The 22289-nt window shown below is 38.9% G+C and overlaps 1 protein-coding gene across 1 annotated transcript; it reads right to left on the minus strand.

Annotated features, from left to right (window-relative positions):
- Positions 1-1534: 1534 nt before the first annotated feature.
- Positions 1535-21096, minus strand: LOC125009187 (meprin A subunit beta-like). The gene is made up of 13 exons (XM_047586911.1): positions 21083-21096; positions 19789-19880; positions 19661-19704; positions 18432-18510; positions 18192-18309; positions 17585-17763; positions 17224-17442; positions 10100-10249; positions 3671-3886; positions 3233-3489; positions 2367-2736; positions 1839-2098; positions 1535-1722 (listed from the first exon to the last, which is right to left on the minus strand). The coding sequence occupies exons 1-12, from the start codon at positions 21094-21096 to the stop codon at positions 1860-1862; spliced, it is 1977 nt and encodes a 658-aa protein (XP_047442867.1). The 3' UTR covers positions 1535-1722; positions 1839-1859.
- Between the last annotated feature and the right edge of the window lie 1193 nt (positions 21097-22289).

Below are 22289 nucleotides of genomic sequence, written 5' to 3' on the forward strand. Positions count from 1 at the left end.
GTAGTCACAGGAAGAGAGGAAGAAAAGTAAAAGTAAACACAAAAAAAGATTAAATAAAATGAGATTAAAGTAAAATAAAAAGTGTAATTTTTAATTTTTTTTTATAGAATTAGAATTATGAAAAATACAAATACAGTATCCAAGGTTGTTTGGTCGGTTGCATAGCAACAGTGGCATGAACCGTGTCATTGCGTGGTGTTTCTCATCAATGGTGTCTCCTTGTTATATTTGCTGAGGGAAGGCTGTAAACGCCATCGGAGTGTGTCCGCCCGCAGAGTCTGAAGCCAGGCACAGATGCACCGTGGTCCTATGAACCAGGTCTCCAAAACTCTTGACACACTCCCTCTGGGTCCCATCGCAAAAAGTCCATCCATTTCACGCCAAAGACCCCACATTCCCCGTGAATACAGAGGCACAGCTGACCTGAACCTCTGAACCACCCCTTTACCTTCAACTCCAGTCCGGCATCCCCAGCACTTCTCCTGAAGTTCAGCGGGGATCTCAGGGCAGCTCAGGGGACACAAACAGCGCTAGCAGCGCTAGAAGCTGTTCGCAGGAACACCAACAGACACAACAGCTGCTCTGCCAAACTCCACAACCAACGATCAGTGACACAACCAAAAACAAAAAGTCCAGAAAAAAAACCTAAATAAAAACAGCACAAAAAAAGAAAAGACCAAAAACCATTTGACTGGTTCAAGACACAGAAAAAATAAGTCTGACAAAAAAACATTAACGCACTCAGAATAACCTAAAAAGGTTATTCTTCGCTGAGGTACTGGTGACATGCAGCCACTCTAAGTTCAGGTTGTTTTCTAGGTGCATTTTTCCAAAAAAAAGTATGAGTATGTTGCTGCATATACACCAATTAAGCAAACATGTCATTTGTATCTTTACACTGAACTGGGAAAACACTTTTTCACACATTATAATCTACCTTGGCTAACACCCATGTAATATTTAGGCATTAATGTTGATATTGACATATTTTTCTGAAATAATTATCACCTCTGTGCACTTTGATCATTATTAATAGGAAGTTAATGTTTGGATTAAACTACTGTGAAGAGATGCTGTTGCGTCTCCACTGTAGATGCATTTATTTAAATAAACCCTTATGTTTCAAAACGCACCAAAACCTTTTTTTTTTTTTTTTATTCACTTCCAGTTTACTAAAGGGTTTTAATGATTTGCATGATTTTAATGATTTGTATTTAGGTTTTACACAGCACCCCAAACTTTTTGTTGTTATTTTACTTTATTTATTCTACTGTTTATTTTACTGTCTATTTTAATGTTGCACCCCTCCAGCCAGGTCATAACATTAATAGGGGCTCGTCCAGGATATCAAACCCAAGCAGCTTGAGGCTTTAACCGATTTCTCGATGCAAAGATGCTCCTCACAAACTCAAGTAGCTCCTGGGCCACTCAGCAGTGTCATGAACCTTACAGTCTGCCTATATATCCCTACTGCTTATGATTTGTACATGATTAAGTACCCATGGATATCATGAGAAATGAAGAAAAAATGATATATAGGTGAATGCTGAGAGAGATTTTATTTCTTATGCTTAAAGTGAGATTATACTTGCTGAGAATCAAAATTATTACAGCAGTTTTATAGATAAGCAAAGCACTAGATGAGAAAGACAGCTTCACTTTTCCTTTGATTGGCCATTATAGAGTAGAGAGAAGAGGTTGATCATCTTTGGTTGATTGCTCCTGTGATGAAAAAGAGACCAATTAGTGTCCATTCTCACATTTTAACAAATAACAAAACAACCTGAACTAAGTAGCAGTGATGTAGATTTGTGTGGGCTCTTTTCAGTCACACTCACATCCATGAATCCAGGCTTGTCCTACATTATCGCCACCTTGTCATACTCCTGCTTTCTAGACCTCATCAACCAGGCGTTTCCCACAATCAACATGGAAGTCACCAACATGGCCGCTGCCAGAGATGCTGCCACATCTATGAATGCTATGGAGTTATTAGCAGGTCCACGAGCAGCTGATTGGTCTGCTGCCTTCATCTGACCAGAAACATCATGGACTGAAGAGAGGGGCAGAGGCTGAGACGCCAACAGGTGAGATATGTCTGAGGAAAAACCGACAACCATAAGGATATTCATTAGACAGAATGATACTTGTGCCAAAACATTATGATCAAAGACAAAAGGAATGACTGCCTTAAAGCAACGGCACTTGCCAGTTTTTGGGTTAAATTAGATGCATGAACAGTCAGTTTTTATAGTCGACATCTTGGTGTTAGGTATGGTCGTAACATTTTGAGTCGTCAATATAAATATTTGTAGGTGTAATGTGCTGCTCTCCAGTAACCATCAAGTGTTTGAAACACTCCATACCTTCTAGACTTAAGAGGATGAAGGCGTCGTCTCCTTTGATGAATTTTCTGCTCTTCAGTATGCTGTGGCTGATGAAGGTGACCATTCCATAGCCTGGACCTAGGTAGTAATAGCTGCCATCAGAGTCCTGTATTTTATAGCCCACCTTCCTGGGATCATCCCAGAAGTCGGTCATGTTAGGGTCAGTGGTGACCATTCGGTGCATGTTCATTTGCTGTCTGATGTCAGACTGCTGATCCATCAGGACCATGGTTGCCTGCTGCCATGGACATGGCCACTTGAGTTTGTTGTCATTGGGCCCTGAGGTTAGGTGGAAGTAGATGGCCATGTAACCTGGTTGACGGCTTACTCCATTTGGGTTCAGACTTACCTAGAAACACAGAGCAGTGGGTAAGCTGGAGTACTGAAGTTGCTTTAGATAATTCACTAAACTGTCAAATCATTGTCAAATATAGATTCTTCCACAACACTTTGTGAAATTCATGAGGTCAAATTGTGATGTCTTTTTTAGGCTTTCCACAATCAAACACATAAGGGTATTTGATAGGAGTTCTAGGCGTCAACATGTGCTGCCAACTAGCTTAGGAACACAAAGCATCATTATAACCCCAGATGATTTACAGATGATATTAAAAATATTCACAACTAACACATGTCAAAACTAGTCCTGGATTATGACCATACATTGGTTATTAGGTGTTGAGAATTTTTGTCTAGAACATGCAGTGTTGAACTTTTCATACAATGTACAGTATGAAAAACCTCAGAGTTCCTTGATGGTGTACTTCAATATACTACTGCGGATTTATTATTTAACATATTAAATACAATACAATACATATAAATACTGAAAAAGTGGCATTTACCTGGAAGAAGTAACCTGCTGGAGACCGAAATCGGGGACTGTACAGAGCTTGTCCTGCTGGCATTGTGGCCATCAGGCCGGTGATGTTGCTGATGTGCCAGACGTGCTGAGGGCACTTTGTGGATGACAGGTTAATGTCATCCACAGAGAAACCTCCCTTTGATGGACCCGTTCCTCTCACCCCATGGAAAACCACACGGGCCTTCTTTGTCACATTCAGGTTGACATTATGCAGCTCCCAAGAACCCCTGGCACCTCCTTTGAAGAGAGTGGAAAGAATAGATGTTAACTACTAATATATAACCGTCTTATAAGTTTTATGCCAATTTTTTGTTTTTAATTATTTTTTACTTTAATTAAACTATCAGGAACTTCTAAATGGCTTTAAACTAAAGTATGTACAATCAATATGTACAAAATGTAATATTTCATTTGTTACCTGAAATGCTCTTGAAGATCCTCAGTTTACCATTGGGGTCGGCCTCGTCATACTCTCGAACCCAGATGTTGAGCACATCATCTGGTGCTGCAGTGTTATAGAGGAAGAACTGCAGACACTGGGGACCAGGTTTGGGGTAAAGCCATCGACTCTCCATTGTAGCTTGCTGTTTGGGTTTAACACATGCTGTTCTGAAATGCATGAAGTTGCCTTTCCCTGGAGAAACATAGACAAAAGCTCAACCAAGAGAAACGTCCGTCCTTCCAGCTTGGAAGCCAGTCTGATGGCCACAATACTTGTATACTTGTATTTTTTTATACCTACACTGTAAAAAAAAAAAAAAAAAAAAAAAATCCTTAAAAAAAAAACGGTAAATTTCTGGCAGCTGGATTGCCAAAAAATACTGTGAAATAACAGAAAATTAATTTCTCGTAAAAATATAGTTTCCATAATTAAAATACAGTTTATACTTGTAATTTTAACAAGATTTTGCCTTATTGTCAGATTGTTTTAACATTTAGAGACATTTTCACATTTTAAAACAATTAAATTACCTATAACTATGGTAAATAAATGTATTACAAATAATAATTCTTAAATTTACAGAAATGTGCTGTTATTAGTTGGCTTTAATGACATTATTTTATGGGAAGAGATCGCACAATAATTTATATTTAATCTTATATATCACTATATGACACAAAATACGTCAGAACACGTCAAAAAACTGTTGCAAAACTAGATATTTGGTTAGATTGCAAGAATTTACTGTTAATTTTAGATAACATCAAATGGATATTCAATTGTTTTACGTTGGTTTTAATGCTTAATTACAAACATTTTACATTTTAAAACAATGAAATTACCAATAAAGAAGACAAATTAACATTGTAATATGAATAATAATGCTTAAAGTTACAGAAATGTGCTCTTATTAGTTGGTTTTAATGCCATTATTTTATTTAAAAAGGCTGTATATGATTATGTTAGATGTAATATACCAGTATACAACAATAATTTGGTCTTTCAAAACATGTCAGAAAAAGGTAACTACATATTGGGTGAACAATTGCAACAATTTACTGTTTATTGTATTTTTTTGTTTTTTATTATTTCTTTTACATTGATTTCCTGAATATTTAAAGGACTTTCAACTTAAAAAAAATACTCACCTAATAACACCACAATTATTTTTATTTTAAATGGTTTAAACTGGTTTTTGGTCGGTGGGAAAAGAATTGTTGTTTCAATGAGACTAAGCTGAACAAGAACAGCTGCAATTTCCCATTCTTCGTGTTTTTATTCAACTGTAACAGGTAACCATTATTACAGCAATATTCAAAAATCATTTAAATTAAAATGACTGGTTCTGAAACAAAAAACAATACAATTCAACTGAACTGGTAATGAAAGAAAAAAGTAAAAAAGAAAAAAAATAGTTGAGTTACCAATTTACATACAAGGCATCCATAACCTGGTCAAGTCACCATACATCCACAACAATCGGTGCGTTTACATGTGGAGCTTAATCGAGCTATGCTCAAAATTCGACTTTCTCACTACAGTCCTTGTCCCAGTTTACATGTAGCACAAGAAAATCAACTGTTCTCCTCTTCCAACCTAGGTGGCAATACGTATCTTTTCAGCAGGTTAATACCACGTTAATACGGCCCGATTTCCGGGTTGACCTAAGACATGATATAATAAACTAGAGTCGTTTATGCGGCGGACCCGCATCTCAGACAACAACCAGAACGGATATCAGTAAATTTTTTTGATCTTGTACGTAATGTTCACGCTACTTCTGGTGCAGGTAAGATCCGCGCTATCCCTCGGATGGCTCCGTTTCTCTTCTTCTTCTTCTTCTTCTTCTGCGACCAGGTTTCTTGGACGTTTTTGTTCCGGGGTCACACGCCAGCGCAGCGGTCGTGGAGCATGCGCACACGCATTATCCGATTGAAAAGTCCAATTCAATCGCATTATCTGCGTGTCTCAATTGGATAAGGAGAACTCCGATTTTAATCGGAGTAACGTGTTTACATGCACTTAAGTTCTCCTGTTATAGTCCGATTAAGGCAATAATTGTTTTTTTTTTTCACGTGCTTGTAAACGCACTGATTGATTACAAACTTCGTCAAACCTCACTGGAAATGAATCCATACTCTATCCAGACAGTTGACGAGGTGTGGTATCCATACTTGAACTACTTGTTGACCGTGGTGAAGTTGCAGTTTCTGAACTGTAACCACCTGAAGAGAACACAGAAAACATTAGCTGTTATTATTTAATAACAGCTAATAGCAGTGTTATTAAATAATAACAGCTAATAACAGTTTAAGAGGCAGGACCAGGATAAAGATGCAAGAAGATCCAACCTTTTCCAACACCACAGCAGTCACAAGAGTCCCACTATAGATGACACCGTTGCTTTGGGACAGACAAACTTGCAAGATCTCAACATAACACACTACAAAGGGGAGCAAAGAAAATACACACCAGACTGACTATACATGGGAACTAAATGAACAACACATTCTTGTTGGGGGAACTATTGCTACTGCTGGATACAATAGTCATTTTTTTCTGTACATTGTAATAAAATATCCTGTGTTCATCCCATTATCTCATCCCATCCCATCCCATCATTAGTTGTGTGTCATTTGCTACCAAATCAGAATCTAGAGAAGATGGACCCAACAGCACACTGTCAATTCACTGCTGCTGACTGTACTATATTACAGTAAGTTACAGGTAAATTCTATTATTTTTCAGTCCATCTCATCCAAAAGGGTAATTGTGTGCAACAGATGCATGTACTCACCAGAGAGGGGCATCTGGTCAAACTGTGTTTCTAGACTTGTAGTGACTCTGCTCAACTGTTGGTTGCTCTGGCTGCTTGGAGGACTGTCCAAGACATCTTGTTGGCCTTATTAAAGGACAGATAGTAGTAATGTTTAAACATAGATCACATAGTGACTCAATCTGGGTATATTAGTACCTTACATAATTATATCCTCTTTAGCCAATTGATATATTTTAAACTGTTTCTTTCTCGATATAATGCAGTACACCACCGCTAACACCCACTATGAAAGCAATGATGAACAAGGTGTAGTGTATAGTCATCACCTTTTTCAAATTGAAATAGATACTTGCCTTTTTGAGCAGTGACAGAAGTTTCCTGGCTTCAATTGGTCTCAGGACAGAAAGGAGGTCACTCTCCTGCAGGTAGCAGAGGACTCAGGTCCTCCAGGTCCTCAACTCCTAAACATTGCAGCTGCTCCAGCAAAGGCTCAGGGTCTCTAAGTTTAGGCATTGATTTGATGAAAGACAGAGGCGGACTCTCTGCATCCATGACTAGGAGGACTAGAAGGGATGGAAATACAGTTTTTACTGTCAGATTTTAATCTTTCAAACTCCAGATGACTCTGAGTCAACAGTGCTATACTTAAGTGAAATAACTCTTGTCCCACAAAGCTTGTACACAGGCAAAGGGTGATAATCTAGTTTCCGCTCAGGCTTTCAACATTTCATGCTCTGCCTTGCTTGTTTCACTTCATACAATGCAAATGCTGGCATATAGGACACGTCATGAGGTGTAGCAATAAAGTATACATACTGGTCCTGCATCACAAGCATGAGCTTAATCTGTCCGAATTCAAGTGCCTCACCTTGGTTTAAACACAGAAAGCGTCCCTTTTTGTACTGAGTGCCTTTCCACTGCACCTTGGTAGCTGCTCAACATTGGGTTCTTTGACTAAGATTTCTCCTACTGTGGAGCACACTGCTTCACTGTACAGTTCAGCATGGAAAGGAGTGGAGTTCTTAACCACCAGTTTATGCCATGAAATCAACTCTCAACACTTATCTGCAGAGAGAAAGAAAAAAAAATTATGAATCGTGAAATTTGCTAAAATAAAAAAAAAAAGTCGACCTAAACTTTGTTAGCAGATCTCAATAAACTAAAAGATGATCATTAGCTTATCCTTTACATATTTTTCAGTATTGTTTTTAAATTTAATGTTGACCAATGACTAGTGTCGCTCCAAAATTAAAATTTGAAAAACCTTGAAAAAGGCAGAGTAGGTCGCTCCTCCTATATTTGTGCGAGGCAAGAGGAACATCAAAATATTTGATTTAAAAAAGAGTAACTGGTTGAAATAAACCATTACCAAATCTCAGTATCATTTATAAAACATTTGTTCTCTCTTTGGAAGAAAATCCACTTAAGATGGCTCACTAGCGACACCTGCAAGTGGAGGAGTAGGAGCAGTCTGCGTAAAAAGAAGACTGACATTTTGACACGTTACATAAAATTCATCTTCCTATCCTAGCCAAAAATCATGTCATTTCAAGTCACACAGTAAAGGTTATGGCCAAAAAATAGTGAAATGTAGAAGAAGGTTAATAACTGATTATTGTTCATTGTTGCAGCTCTAAACAAATGTTGTTCCTCTTTCTCTCTGCCTGTGTCAGTTAGTTCACAAAAGCAAACGACTCCCTGTTAAGCGCTAAGCTAACGTTAGTGTAAATAAAGTGTGTGGTCTGGCTGACTACTAACACTCATAGATATATATATATATATCTATGACTAACACCGAGAGAACGCCACATTAAGACGCCGTCGGCCATGCTTTTGTCATCATGGATAGCTAACATTTCAATTGACGACATGCTAGCGGATTGCTTTTGCCGACTGAGTAAAGTCATAGGCATGGTGGTAAATAAAGCTAATACTACTCAGCTTCAGTTTCATACTTGCCTTCTGCCTTCGTCCTTCCTCCAGCCTCAACATTAGCTGCTGTTTGACCCAAGTTTCTGTGACCAAACAGGAACCGCCGCGTGGTGGTTGTTGACCTTGTTAAGCGTAACGTCAAAAACGGATGTTCATTGTCCCAACAGCCAATGGCATGTCTTCTTATTCTTCTTCTTCTTCTCCAACCGCTTCTGTCGACCAACCCAAACGGGAACCGCGCTTTTCACAGCCAATGACATGTCGCGTTCACGTTATTTTTCTTTTTATCTTTTGTGTGTTTGTGCAGGGAGATGTTGCAGTTGTAAAATGTCTCCTGACACGTGTTTTGTTCAGACATGCTGTGAAATAATTCAAGATGTTGTGATTTACATTGGATTGTGTGTGTGTGTATATATATATACACACATATATATATACATACATACACACACACACAATAGCCTACAGTGTTAAATAGTTATTTTACTATTCATTTCTTGGTAATTTAAATGATTTTTTAAAACTTTTTTTTAGAGTTGTTCTTAGGGAAGATGAATTTTTCAGTTTATTCCATTAAATAACAGACAAATATTTGTAAAATTATGACACATTTGTGAAGATATTTTAACAATAAATATATGTATTTCTGATGGAGTTTTCACACGTGTTTTAACAGTTACAGTGATTTCACACATTTGACGTGTAAAATCAGTCTCTTTTTGTAAAGTAAATGGTAATAAACAGTAAAATTATGTTATATTTTTTTTGTTTACAGTGTACTCGGATAAGAACCAAGTCTGTCAACAGACCAGTGCACAGGTATAAATGCTTTCATCCACATAGCCCCCTATGTCATCGGCTCCACGTAGACCAGCTTCAGGAGTATGAACCACACTTTAGCCTTGTGGTGCATTCATAATAGCAGTGAAGGAGGAACACATTTTCATCAGGATTTGAAGGGACAACCAGACATCTCACAGTTGTTTTGTGAGACACATCAAGCAACAAAGTTTTTTGGCATTTGTCTGACGCAGTGATGTAACAATCAATACCTCATCAGTAAACTAATTTGAGGTTTATCTTGAAATATGAAATTCTGTCAATAAAACCAGTCTGTATTTTTTTTAAAGTATGATCTTGGTTTTTTCCTTTGCCGGTACACAGCACCAAGACAGGTTCTGTAGCTACAAGGTCCGGTATTAGCACACATGTCCCAAAGACCGGACAGCCCCCCTTACTCTTTAAATCTAAGTTACTGCTTTTTGAGCTGCACCCCAAAAAAACTGTATCATTTTTTCATCTCTGGGAACTTTTTTAAAAAAGTGCCCTACATGCACCGATCTGTGTAATTTCCCAAACTTGACGTAGGGCTAATTCACCTATGTGCTTCTATTAACGATCATGTAACAACACATTTGATTTGTTTGAGTGAAAAATGAACAAAAATCTCTGCTTCAGAGATCGGTCTTTATGGGAGTAGACCAAAACTCTGTTTTTGAGCTGGAACTTCTACAGTGATACAGTCTGGCAGTGCCAAAATCAGAATGATAGGCAGATACATCAACATCAGAGCGAAAAACGTGGGTTCACATTCCTGTTCACATCAAAGCCGAACTGATAAAATCCCCGGTCAATTGCCAGGTCATTCGACCTGGGTTTTTTCGATTGATGTGAAAGAGGCTTTAGATGGTCACCTTTGCATTGTCCCATGTTGGTGAAGTCAGTCCAAGGCCCTCCACACACTGACGAACGCCGTTCCCACTTGGCATTGCCAGGACCCCGAATCATCCCACAGATGTTCTCCTCCTCAAAGTCACAGCTGTCCACAAAGGTAGAAGACTTTGCTGTGGAGAGGAAACAGTCACTGTTTGATTAAGGTTGGTTGTTGACATAAATGCTGTACATAAATATATATTATTTTTCTAAGAGCGATTGGGAGACAAATGTATTTGGTGAAAATGGGTAACAAGCCTACTACGTTCGTCACGTGAGTAAGTGTATTGCGTCACTAACTGATTCTGCAACGTTGCTGTGTGTACTTGCACTGTTTTAGCTCCGTTAAAATCACGTAAATGTTTTCTGTATCAGTGGTGAAACTCGTGTTTTGAGTTTACCCAACCACCTGTCCTCTGTAGCAACTTGTTAATCTCACGTTTCTTTTTAATCAATCGTTTAATCAGCTTTGTTGTATTTAGCGGTTAAATATGGCCACTTTCTCTCCCTCTGCTTCTCCTTCTCTCTCTCCTGCTTGTCTTGCCACATGTTTAGCTACTCCTCTGCCTCCTTTAGTGGTAATGGTACCTGTAACAAATGTAGTTTATTGGTAGCTTTGGAGGCGAGGCTCTCTGAATTGGAAGTACAGCTCCGCACCATGCAAAACCCAATAGCTAGCCAGCGCCCTGTAGCCGGTGCGGGCCGACCTAGCGCAGCTCCCGTTAGTATAGCTCCTGCTAGCCGTCCCCCTGCAGTCCCCGAGCAGCCAGGAAACCAGGGCGGCTGGGTGACGGTACAAAGAAAGCATAGTCTTACCCGGGCCATGGAACACCACCAACCGCTTCACATTTCTAAGATTTTACCCACTTGGCGACACACAAGTTGAGAAACCAACTCTGGTAATTGGCGATTCTATTTTGCAGAAACCAGCGACCATAGTTAGATGCATTCCAAGGGCCAGAGTGGGCGACACCAAATCTTATCTGAAACTGCTGGCTAAGGCTAAGTACGGTACAATTGTTATTCACGTCGGCAGTAATGACCAATGGTTATGCCAATTGGAAGTCACTAAACTTAATGTTGAATCAGTATGTAAGTTTGCTAAAACTATGTCGGACTTCGTAGTTTTCTCCGGTCCCATGCTCAATCTGACAAGTGACGATATGTGTAATTGCATGTCGTCATTCCACCGCTGGTTATCTGGGTGTTGTCCAGCCAACGACGTGGCCTACGTTGATAATTGGACTCTTTCTGGGGAAAGCCTGGTCTGATTAGACGAGATGGAGTTCATCCCACCTTGGCAGTTGCTTGTCTTATCTCTGGGAATTTGGCTGATTTTATTAACCCCCTAAAACCATGACAACCCAGAGTTCAGCCCAGGCGGCAGAGTTGCAGTCTTACACGCCTCTCTGCCGTTTCTCTAGTACTGTCTCACACCCATTACTCCCCAAACTCCATAAGGTGTGCTGTCTACTCCCAGATTTTTTAAACGGAAAAATAATAATAGAGGAGTTATTCATAGGAACCTTATCCAAATCAACACAAATTCATTAGTACAACAGAGCAATAAGAAAATTAAATTTTAAATGTCAGGTCTCTCATCTAAATCAAGTCCACGCCACCCAGTCATAGTAACTATCACATTCCTCGAGGCACAGGCAGAGGAGGAGGATGAGTGGCAGCAATCTTCCACTCAGATTTATGTATTAATCCTAGACCTAAGCAAAGCTTTAATTCGTTTGAAAGCCTTACTCTTAGTCTTCCTCATCCAGACTGGAAAACACAAACCAATTCTCTTTGTAGTGGTGTATTGCCCACCTGCTCCTTACTCAGAATTTTTAGTTTTAGCTCAGTTTTAATTTTTTACTTTTCTCAGAATGTAAATGGTTCAGCTCACTGTTTCAATCACACCTTAGATCTCGTACTAACTTATGGCATAGAAACTGAAAGTCTAACTATATATTCTCATAACCCTCTATTGTCCAATCATTTCCTTGTAACATTTGAATTTACTATAAGATTACACAGAAATTGGAAAGAGATTTCGTTATAGTAGACACTTATCTGATGATGCTATTACTAGATAGAAGGAATTAATTCCTTCACTATTTACCTCAGTGCCTTATGTCAGTGATGTGGATGTCAGCAACCACAATTTAACTCCAACACAAATGAATTATTTTGTTGACAGCAAGACAGCATCACTTAGCACAACTTTAAATCCATTTGCTCCTCTGAAAAATAAGGTGTTAAATTGGAGGAGGGTAGCTCCGTGGTATAATTCACATTTGCATGGTTCAAAGCAGGCAGAATTTGGCATTCCACTAATTCTGAAGAAGCTCACATAGCCTGGGAAGATAGTTTAACAACTTACAAAAAAAAAAAACTCTCCATAAGATTAGAACATCATATTATTCTTCATTATAGAAGAAAACAAGAACAACCCCAGATTTCTTTTCAGCACTGTAGCCAGGCTGACAAAGAGTCACAGTTCTGTTGAGCCATCTATTCCTTCAGCCCTCAACAGTAATGACTTCATGAGCTTCTTTACTGATAAAGTTGTTGGCATTACAGATTAAATTCATAGCACCCTTCCAGCTGTCAAAGATGTAAGTACAGTGGCATTAGAAACCTCTGTAGGACCTGGTCAATATTTGGATTCTTTCTTTCTAATTGATCTTCCTGAGCTCACTTCAGTTATTACAGCATCTAAACCATCAACTTGTCTTCTACACCCCATCCTGACTAAGTTGCTCAAGGAGGATTTTCCATTAATTAATACCTCCATATTAAATCAGATAAACTTATCTTTATTAACAGGATATGTCCCCCAGTCTTTTAAAACTGCTGTTGCCAATCAGTTGGTTGACCATTTAAACAAGAATGGTTTGTTTGAAGAGTTTCAGTGAGGTTTTAGAGCTCATCATAGTACAGAAACGGCTCCGGTTAAAGTTACCAATGATCTCCTCATGGCTTCAGACGATGGACTTGTCTCTATACTTGTCCTGCTAGATCTCAGTGCTGCATTTGGCACTATTGATCACAGTATTCTACTACAGAGACTTGAAAGTGTGATCAAGATTACAGGAACTGCATTAGACTGGTTTGAATCATATCTGTCGGACAGATTCGAGTTTTTCCATGTAAACAACAATTCTTATATATATACCAAAGTAAGCTATGGAGTTCCTTAGGGTTCTGTACTAGGACCAATATTATTCACATTATACATGCTTCCCTTAGGCAATATTATTAGAAAGCACGGCATAAACTTCCATTGCTATGCAGATGATACCCAGCTATATTTATCCATGAAACCAGATGAAACTAAGCAGCTTGTTAAACTCCAAGCATGCCTTAAAGACATAAAGGCTTGGATGACCTGTCATTTTCTACTTTTAAACTCAGACAAAACAGAAGTCATTGTATTTGGCTATAAACATGTCAGAGATTCATTGCCTAATCACCAGGTTTCGTTGGATGGCATTACTATGGCCTCCAGTACTACTGTGAAAAACCTTGATGTTATATTTGACAAGGATATGTCATTTAACTCTCACATAAAGCAGGTGACCAGGACTGCTTTCTTTCACCTTCGCAATATCATCAAAATGAGGAAAATCCTTTCTCAGAGTGATGCGGAAAAACTAGTTCATGCATTTGTGTCTTCCAGGCTGGATTATTGTAACTCGTTACTGTCTGGTTGTCCAAATTGCTCTTTACAAAGCCTCCAATTGATTCAAAATACTGCAGAAAGAGCACTGACAGGAATTAGCAAGAGAGATCATATTACTCCCGTATTAGCTTCTCTTCATTGGCTCCCTTTAAAATCCTCCTCCTTACATACAAGGCCTTGAAAGGCCTAGCTCCATCATATCTGAAAGACCTTATAGAACCATGTTGTCCCAACAAATGACTACGATGTCTGAGTGCAGGTCTACTTGTGGTTACTTGAATTTCTACAAGTAGAATGGGAGGCAGAGCCTTCAGCTATCAGGCTCCTCACCTGTGGAACCAGCTCCCAGTTTGGGTTCAGGAGGCAAACACTGTCTCTATGTTTAAGGCTTAAGACTTACCTTTTTGACAAAGCTTATAGTTAGGGCTGGCTTAACCATCCCTTAGTTATGCTGCTATAGGCCTAGGCTGCAGGGGGACGATGCACTAAGGACATTTTCTCTCCTCTTTCTTCTCTGGCTCCTGTCCTCTAATATCTTATAATTTTATTTTCTATTACTAACCACTGTGTCTCACTCTCTCCCTTCCCCTTCATCTTCCTGTGAGGGTCTCTGGTCTGGAGTGCTGAATATCTGACCTGTGGAGTCGTAAGCTACATCTGGTGCCATGGCCTCATCAACCAGCCCAGTCTTCATGGTCTGGAGTGCTGTGTATCAGACCTGTGGAGCTCCATAAACTATATCTGACCCAGTCTTCATGGCCTCCTCCAGTTGTCCACTCCTACCTAGATGAACAGTTCACCAACCTGCCCATGATTCCTGTTATACTCACAAACTGTCACATAAGATCATCAGCTATGTGCTATATTACGAGATCCTATGTGTTTCCTTCAGCTTGATATATGTATCTATGACAGAGGTTTGTTTATCTCATTATCTCTTTCTTTCCTCTCTATTCTTTCTGTTTCTGCCCGGCTGGCCTCCGGCAGATGGGTCCCTCCATATGAGCTGGGTTCTGCTCAAGGTTTCTTCCGGTTTAAAGGGAGTTTTTCCTTGCCACCGTCACCCTCAGGCTTGTTCTGGAGGTTGCAGGCTGGTTTTTGTGAAGCGTCTTGAGACAATTTGTATTGTTATTGGCGCTATATAAATAGAATTGAACTGAATTAATAGTGTGTAGGTCTCCCCTGTGCCTCACCACGGAACAGACATGGGCCTTCTGAGGGTGTCCTGTGGTGTGTGACAGAGGATATTGTTAGTGGGGGCCTTCAGGTCCTATTGGTTGAGGGGAGGGGTCTCTGAGGATCAGGCTTGTTCCAGTGCATCCCACAGATTAGGAGGAAGCTAATATTGTTTGTAACTTGAATTTTTTATTATTTAATTTGCTTTTAATTTAATGGTTGTAAGAATTGCATTTGGAATATAAGAAAACATTTGTGCACAGAATGCATCAGGTAGGTAGGTTTTAAGGTTGGCAGGTAGGTAGTTTGTAAATGACACAGCTGTAGTAAAGGTTTTATTTATATTCAGCTTTAAACCACATAGTCGTTTAGTGCACTTAAACAGGATTGTGCATGGAATATCAAGCCCCACAAAAGTATGAACTGATAAAAGACACATTGCATTTCATATTATTATCCACCAGTGGAAGCTTAAATTAGTGATGATCCTGACACCTGACATGGCATCTCATGAAGCTTTACTGAAGCAGTGTGCCGGTCCTTCAGTCACGTGACCAGTGACATTTGAAGCAGTTCGAGTCCTTCAGTTGATTCATATGAAACACCTGAGGTTCCTACACCTGCCTGGTAGCTCATTAAGCAATTGTATGGAAGCAGTGTGTTGAAGGGTGGTTTGGTCATATAACCAGTGACGTTCGAAGCAGTTCAAGTTCTTCGAACCACCAGGTGATTTGCACAAATCAGTTGAATCACTGGACAGACTTTGAAGCACTTGAACTGCTTTGATACAATTTCCGGAGTCTCTGGTGTCAGAGGACCACCGATCTCTTATTTAGTATGGACAAATCACATGTTTTATGAGGTGTGAATCACTTTACTGCTTCATTCAGTATCCAAACCCTATCGTTGGTTTAGTTGTCTCGTGTCTTCAGAAGAGCTGTGATGAGCCTTTGAAGCAAATACTGACGGGGTCGAGAGAGTTTTGATTTGACAGACTGAATTCAGTACAGATATTCCCTGACAGAACTAAACCGCTAAGAGCAAATGAAAATAGTTGATGTAAGTGAATGCATTTGCAAAGGGTAATAGAGTGTAGCGCCGCTGTAGATCATAAACATTCAAAGAGAAGGCGGTAACGTGCAGAGCTTGTGGTACATCGTAAAATGTGGTGAAAATGGCATGCATATGATTGCTTACTTGCACCTATACCTTTCAATTGATTCCAAACTGATTTTTATGTAACTGTTTGTATTGTAACTATGTATACCTCTTGTAAAGCACATTGAGTCTGCCCTGTGCATGAAATGCGCTTTATAAATAAAATGAATTGAATTAAAAGTTTCTCGTTAATGGAGCAAGGGGTTGATTCCCAATAATGGCTGCTATTTATTTTTCATTTAATTATATGTATACGGTTTATTTATAATACAAACCACAGTCATGTCGTGCAGTCAAACAGAATGTGTGTGGCAAATCAAGTCCACAAAAACATGAAGCAATAGAAGACGTCTCGAATGTACTACATTTATTGTCCACTAGATGTCCTAATAGAGAATGCTGTGTCATTGAAGCTTTCAGTAATGAACCTTTTTTTGATCATGTGATTGGCCTTCAATGGGAATGACTAACACGTGGTAAGAATTGAACATGGGGATGAAAATAACGCAACAGGGAACCAAGGGAAAGGCAGGGCTATACACACATGGGCAGGGGGATGATAGATAGATAGATAGATAGATAGATAGATAGATAGATAGATAGATAGATAGATAGATAGATAGATAGATAGATAGATAGATAGATAGATAGATAGATAGATAGATTACTTTAGGAAACTTTGAGGAAATGCAGGTGAAACTAATGAGGGTGGAGCGCACGAAGAGAAACCAATAAGCAAGCTAAGCAAAACACAGGCACTAACACTAAACAGGAAACCAAGAAAATTTACAAAATAAAACAGGAAACTCAAAACTGGGAACAGACAGAATCATGGCAGAATGAAATTTTACATTTGTCTCTTGTTTTGGTACCTGTAATGTGTTTGCAAGACAAATCTCTAACCTGGGATAGTAACACGACTCATGCCAACTTCATACAGATACACTACATACAATAGTTTGAATATGCTAGGCATGAGCGTGTTGCTTAAGACTTTTGCACCTCACAATATTTCATATGATCATCATATTCCATTACATTTGCACAATGAAGGCAACCTGTGTCATTCATCATTGAAAACATGTGATTACTCACTGCAGTTGTAGAGGAGGTTTAGCTTGGTTAGGTCACTGGCGCTGAACCCTATTTCCTGACCAATTATGTCCATGAAGTTGGGGTCTTTGGTGACGATGGTGGGCTCGGAGCTGTTGCTGAAGTCTGTCTTACCGTAGTGCATCACAGAACCATAGTCGTAGGGAACTCCCAGGGCACTGGACACTGTGTCATTATATTTGATGAAGTTGTCCTCTTGACCTGAGAAAGACACATGCAGAATATGTGAAAGAATTAATCACTTTCTTGTTCTTACAAAAATGTGATTATGCTGATAGTCACTGCCCATAGTAAAAGGTGTATCAAGACATGGACAAAAACAATGCTGCCTTGTCAGTATTACCAGGTTTAATACGATTCCATATGATGTTGACATAGTCGTCATGGTCAGCTCTGGACTGCTCATGCCAGAATCCCAGAGCATGGAGGAACTCATGCTCTACGATTCCCAGTCTATCACATCTTGTACCAATGGACAGCTGCTGCTTCCCCTCACGTTGGTTACCTACGGAGGAGAGGCATCTGTGGAAAAGAAAAGCAAGACGCACAAAAATATCAGCTATCTGGGAACTAATGGTTCCTATGAAGTTAGCTCATCAGTTGACGATTCACATCACATTTATATTGAATGGTAAACGATATATGTGCTTGAAGCAGTGAAAAGGCAGTCAGGAAAAACAAAACAATTTACTGAAAAATAGCGTAAAAAAAAAATCAGTAGCATGTTTGTGGCTTAAATCTGAATGAGGTCACAAGTTGACTCAGTTCATTGACATTGATCTTTTCTTTATGTCAGAATATCTATGAACATTTCTTGAATTGAGCATTATTATTATGGCTACGTGTATCTTGTACAACCAGAGAGCTTGTAATAAACCTTTAGAGGGTTGTGATGTTTTGAGTAAGGCGCTGGAAAAAGGAAGTGAACACGACAGTGAAGCTCAACTCACCCTCTGCCTTTATCCACAGAGATGTAGTTCTTCTCTCCCTTCCATGGTGTGAAGTCAATGCAGGTCTTCACTCTGAACTGGTCAAACGCTTTCAGGATCACTCCTTTTGCATTCATTTCTACATGTTAAAAGGTATCACATAAAAAACAAAACAAAAAAAAAACAAGAATGTAAATGAAAATGCATCCTCATTTGACACACATCCAGGATTAGAGCTGTAAACATAAGTTAAAGTCTTACCCAGGCTGTCCTCTAGGTAGTAGGGAATGGTTGTTGGCCAGCGATACTTGTCTCCTATGATGGTGTTTCTGTCGAGTGTCTGATGGGAATTAGATATATTATGATACAGAATTACAACCAATTAAAAAAATTTTAATTAAAATAATTCTATAGATTGTCAAGGTTTATGTATGTCTCCTGTTTCCAGTTTTATTTTGCCAAGCATCTTAGTTCCCTGTCTGTTTGTGTCATGTTGTGTTTCCTGATTTATTTTGTTAAGCTCTGGATTTCCTGTCTGTGTTCCTTGTGTGTCCCTTGATTGTTAATTGGTTTCTCCTGCTGTGATTACCCTCTCGTGTCTCACCTACGTCTTGTCAGCCATGAGCCCTCTTGTGTTTAAATAGCCCTGCGTTTCCCTTCGTTCCTTGTCGCGTCATTAATGTCTCCTCGCCATGTTCTTTGCCTTGTTCCTTGTTCCTTGTTTTTCCCATGCCACGTTTCCATGCCATGTCCATGATTCCCTGTTTGATTTTTGTATTTTGGTTTTCCTGTTGTACCTTTGGTTAATTATTAAATACCTTTTGTTTGAATTCCCTGCCTGCCTCATCCTATAGTCCTGCACTTGGGTCCTCACCTCAACCTACAACCTTGAGATAGATTAGATTACTTTAATAGAAAAAAATCAAGATACATGTCTGTACAGTCACCATTTGGCATTCATTTTAAAGCCAATTTTAACAGTGACATTTGTTCTCCTGCTATTTGTTATTTTCTTTTTCTTTTTTTTTTGCCAAATACATATTTTGTGCTGATCAGATGATTCGATCAGTCTGATCGAAATCATGTAAAATATGTAAAACAGAGTGACTGTAAGCTTAGTTTTTATTTTAAACCTACAGCGTGACTATTTTGTTAAAGTAAAAACGCATCAAGCAGATGCAATTAAATTTATGCCACTGACATAAGGTTGAGGCTTTGTCCTATAAATGCAGCGACTCTTACTAAAAGCACTAATTTGATTGAATCCAGGTGTCATTGCACTGCACTAGCATGTTGGAGCCTTAAGTAGATGGAGAAGAAGAGAGGACAACAGGAACCAACGATTGATTTTTGTCTTATCTCAAAATGACACATCTCACACCCGGTCTCACAGTTCGGTCATATACAGCACATTGTTCATTACACAAATAAGCCTTAATATGCAGACTCTAAAGAGTCACTGGTCAGGCACAACAGTTATAGAAACTTACCTGGTCCTCTACAATATCTCCCTCCAGTAGGTCCAGTCCTGCAGCTGCAAAGAACAGTAGATGAAAACATTTTAGAGACACAGAAGCTTTAAAAAATAAAATGAAACTGAAGTAAAGAATGAGCAAACCTTCATTGATTTCAAAGATTTCCCAGTCGCGGCCTTCATCAACATCGATTTCTGCAGGTGAAGAATCAATTACATTTCCATGAAGTAAAACACTGTTTCAGACTCAGAGAAAAGAGAACTCAAAGTTTCACAGTTTCACTGTGAATAAAAACTATTACCTTAACAAAACCTTCATATTATGTGACTCACCTGTTTCACCTGTTAGACTGGCAGCTGTCAGCTGTGAAAGCACAATCGGTGAATAGAAAACTTGGCATTAGAGCGTTTTTTCACAGGAGATATAGTGTAAATGTTGTGTTACTGTATTGTACTTACCAGTCTCAGGCCAACAATCAGAATGATCCACCTGAGCATCATGTCTCCAGCTGCAAACTCACTGCAGTTCTGCTGTGGCTCTAGGAAAGTTTATCTCTTTTATGGGTGAAATGGGTGCGGCGTTCGCATGTCATATTTATGACTCAAGTTTGTGGTTAAGTTGTGGCTAACATACTTACTAGGGATGAAGGTGTGGCGACTAACATCACAGCTGTGTGTGTCATTGGACAACAGATTATTTGCATGTAACCTAATTTTTATCATTTAGATCTGATCCAAATTAATGTCATTTAAACTTGCACTGTGAGGTAGCAAACAAATAACTAAATACTGTATATCTGAACCCTGAAAGTGAAACTTGGCAGGATGCCATGACACTACAAAGGACAATAACAAAGACATGCTGATACTAAAGAGGAACATCTATCAGACAGGTCCAGCACCTCCAGCCATTGAAGGGCAACATCTTTGAGGAGATTGAGATTTGAGTTTGTGAGACCTTCTGGCTGGAACATTTGTCTCCTAAATAAAACATTATCGTATCTGTCTTATCTCTTAAAATGTTTCAAACAGCAGAGGAAAACATATGAGACTCATTAGTTCTAACTTATCTTGATTTGCTCTCTTGGTTTTTCTTTACAAAAACCTCCAAATACAAAAGAAGGCATGATGTTTTTGTAAAAAAGAAAAAAAAAGTAAAAAATAAAAAGACACCTATGCTGCCCTCTATACTTCCTACTCATGCTGGATTTCAGTCCATACAAAAAAGAATTCATTTGGCAGCTTTCTATACAGGAGATGGTAAAACAATGACTCTAGTCATAATAAATAAAGTGATGAAATAGACTCACAGTTTATTTGTTGAAACTATTAGTTTCAACAAATAAACTAAATAATATTTATTGACTGTTTGTCTTTTGTAATTTGATTTGTATTAATTTCTCTATCTCTATCTATTTCTGTTATACAACTGTCTTACCTGAATGCCTCCATTTATGCAGCTGGAAGTCAGTTTGGTGATACAGTAATGTGCAAAGTATCACACTGCCTTTTCAGGTATCTAAGAGTAACTTATTAATATCCTATGGATCCATATGGATCACTGTGATGCCAAAGTGCAATGATGCACATGCATATACTCTAGATATTGTCGACTGTATCTAAACCTAATATATGAATCTTACAAAAAAAATAAAAAATAAGGACAAGCAGTTCCTGTTTTTAGCTTATTTCTGTTTTGATCTTATTAACTAAAAGGTCTTTCTTAACTTCCTGACAGGTATTTGTTATACTTCTCTTCTCTGCTGAACTTCTCTATTCTCAATAAGAACTGAATACATCTATTACACAAATGTTTGCACAAACATGCACATTGGATTTGCTTTTCTAAACTGTGGTCTCTGTAGCAACATTACCATTAATGTCTCTCATGTCTCTTCTTATAAACAACATGTGTGAGTGCTGCACTGCAGCTAATTACTGTCAAAAGCATTTATCACTCATGTACAGCAGTATGCTGCTGCTGTTCTGTGCCAACATTGCATGCATGTAGACTTTGCCAATAATTCAGGAAGCTGCTCTGAGTCCTTCTGTGAAGCACTTCTTGCAGTCACTACAGCAGCTGAAATCGCCATGTCTCCATTGTCACTGTGTACTGGATGTAAAATAGATTGAAGTACCTATTACAGTGATGCTTTAGAACAGGGTCATTTAATATATGGCCCTCCTGCTAAAACCGTCAGTACCAGACAGACAGATAGATAGGTAGATACATAGATAGCACTCAACACAATACATACCATATAAAGACACAATAAACTATATACACAATATAAACAAGAATAAAAAATAAATAAAAAGTGAATTGAAAGATAAAAATAAGTGAACTGGTGTTTGACTCCAGCTGAAAGAATCATCATCAGTTGGGAGATCTGTGATTATTGACTTAAATAATCGATCATCAGGGGCAGTGGTACTTAGCAGAAAATGATGAAAAGATAAGAAAGGTAGGTGTATACAGACAGAGGGAAAGGGCAGAACAGCATTCATCGTCACCACATGCTGTCCACGATGGCACGTAACACTTTCCGGAGGTGTATGTTCTTTTATGACGCATTTGTCGACATGGGGTGTGCAGTGCTCGAACAAGCAACTCTTGAGCAGAGTGCCTGGCACCTTTGGCAAGT

Source organism: Mugil cephalus, chromosome 6 (assembly GCF_022458985.1).
Source record: "Mugil cephalus isolate CIBA_MC_2020 chromosome 6, CIBA_Mcephalus_1.1, whole genome shotgun sequence".
Classification (NCBI taxonomy): domain Eukaryota; kingdom Metazoa; phylum Chordata; class Actinopteri; order Mugiliformes; family Mugilidae; genus Mugil; species Mugil cephalus.

Excerpts from the sequence above, each read along its gene's own strand:
- LOC125009187 (XM_047586911.1), bottom strand. Across the intron at positions 18,310-18,431 it reads CTACCTAGAGGACAGCCTGG|AAATGAATGCAAAAGGAGTG; the intron begins GTAAGACTTTAA and ends TTTAACATGTAG. Across the intron at positions 3,887-10,099 it reads CAACATGGGACAATGCAAAG|GGAAAGGCAACTTCATGCAT; the intron begins GTGACCATCTAA and ends ATGTTTCTCCAG.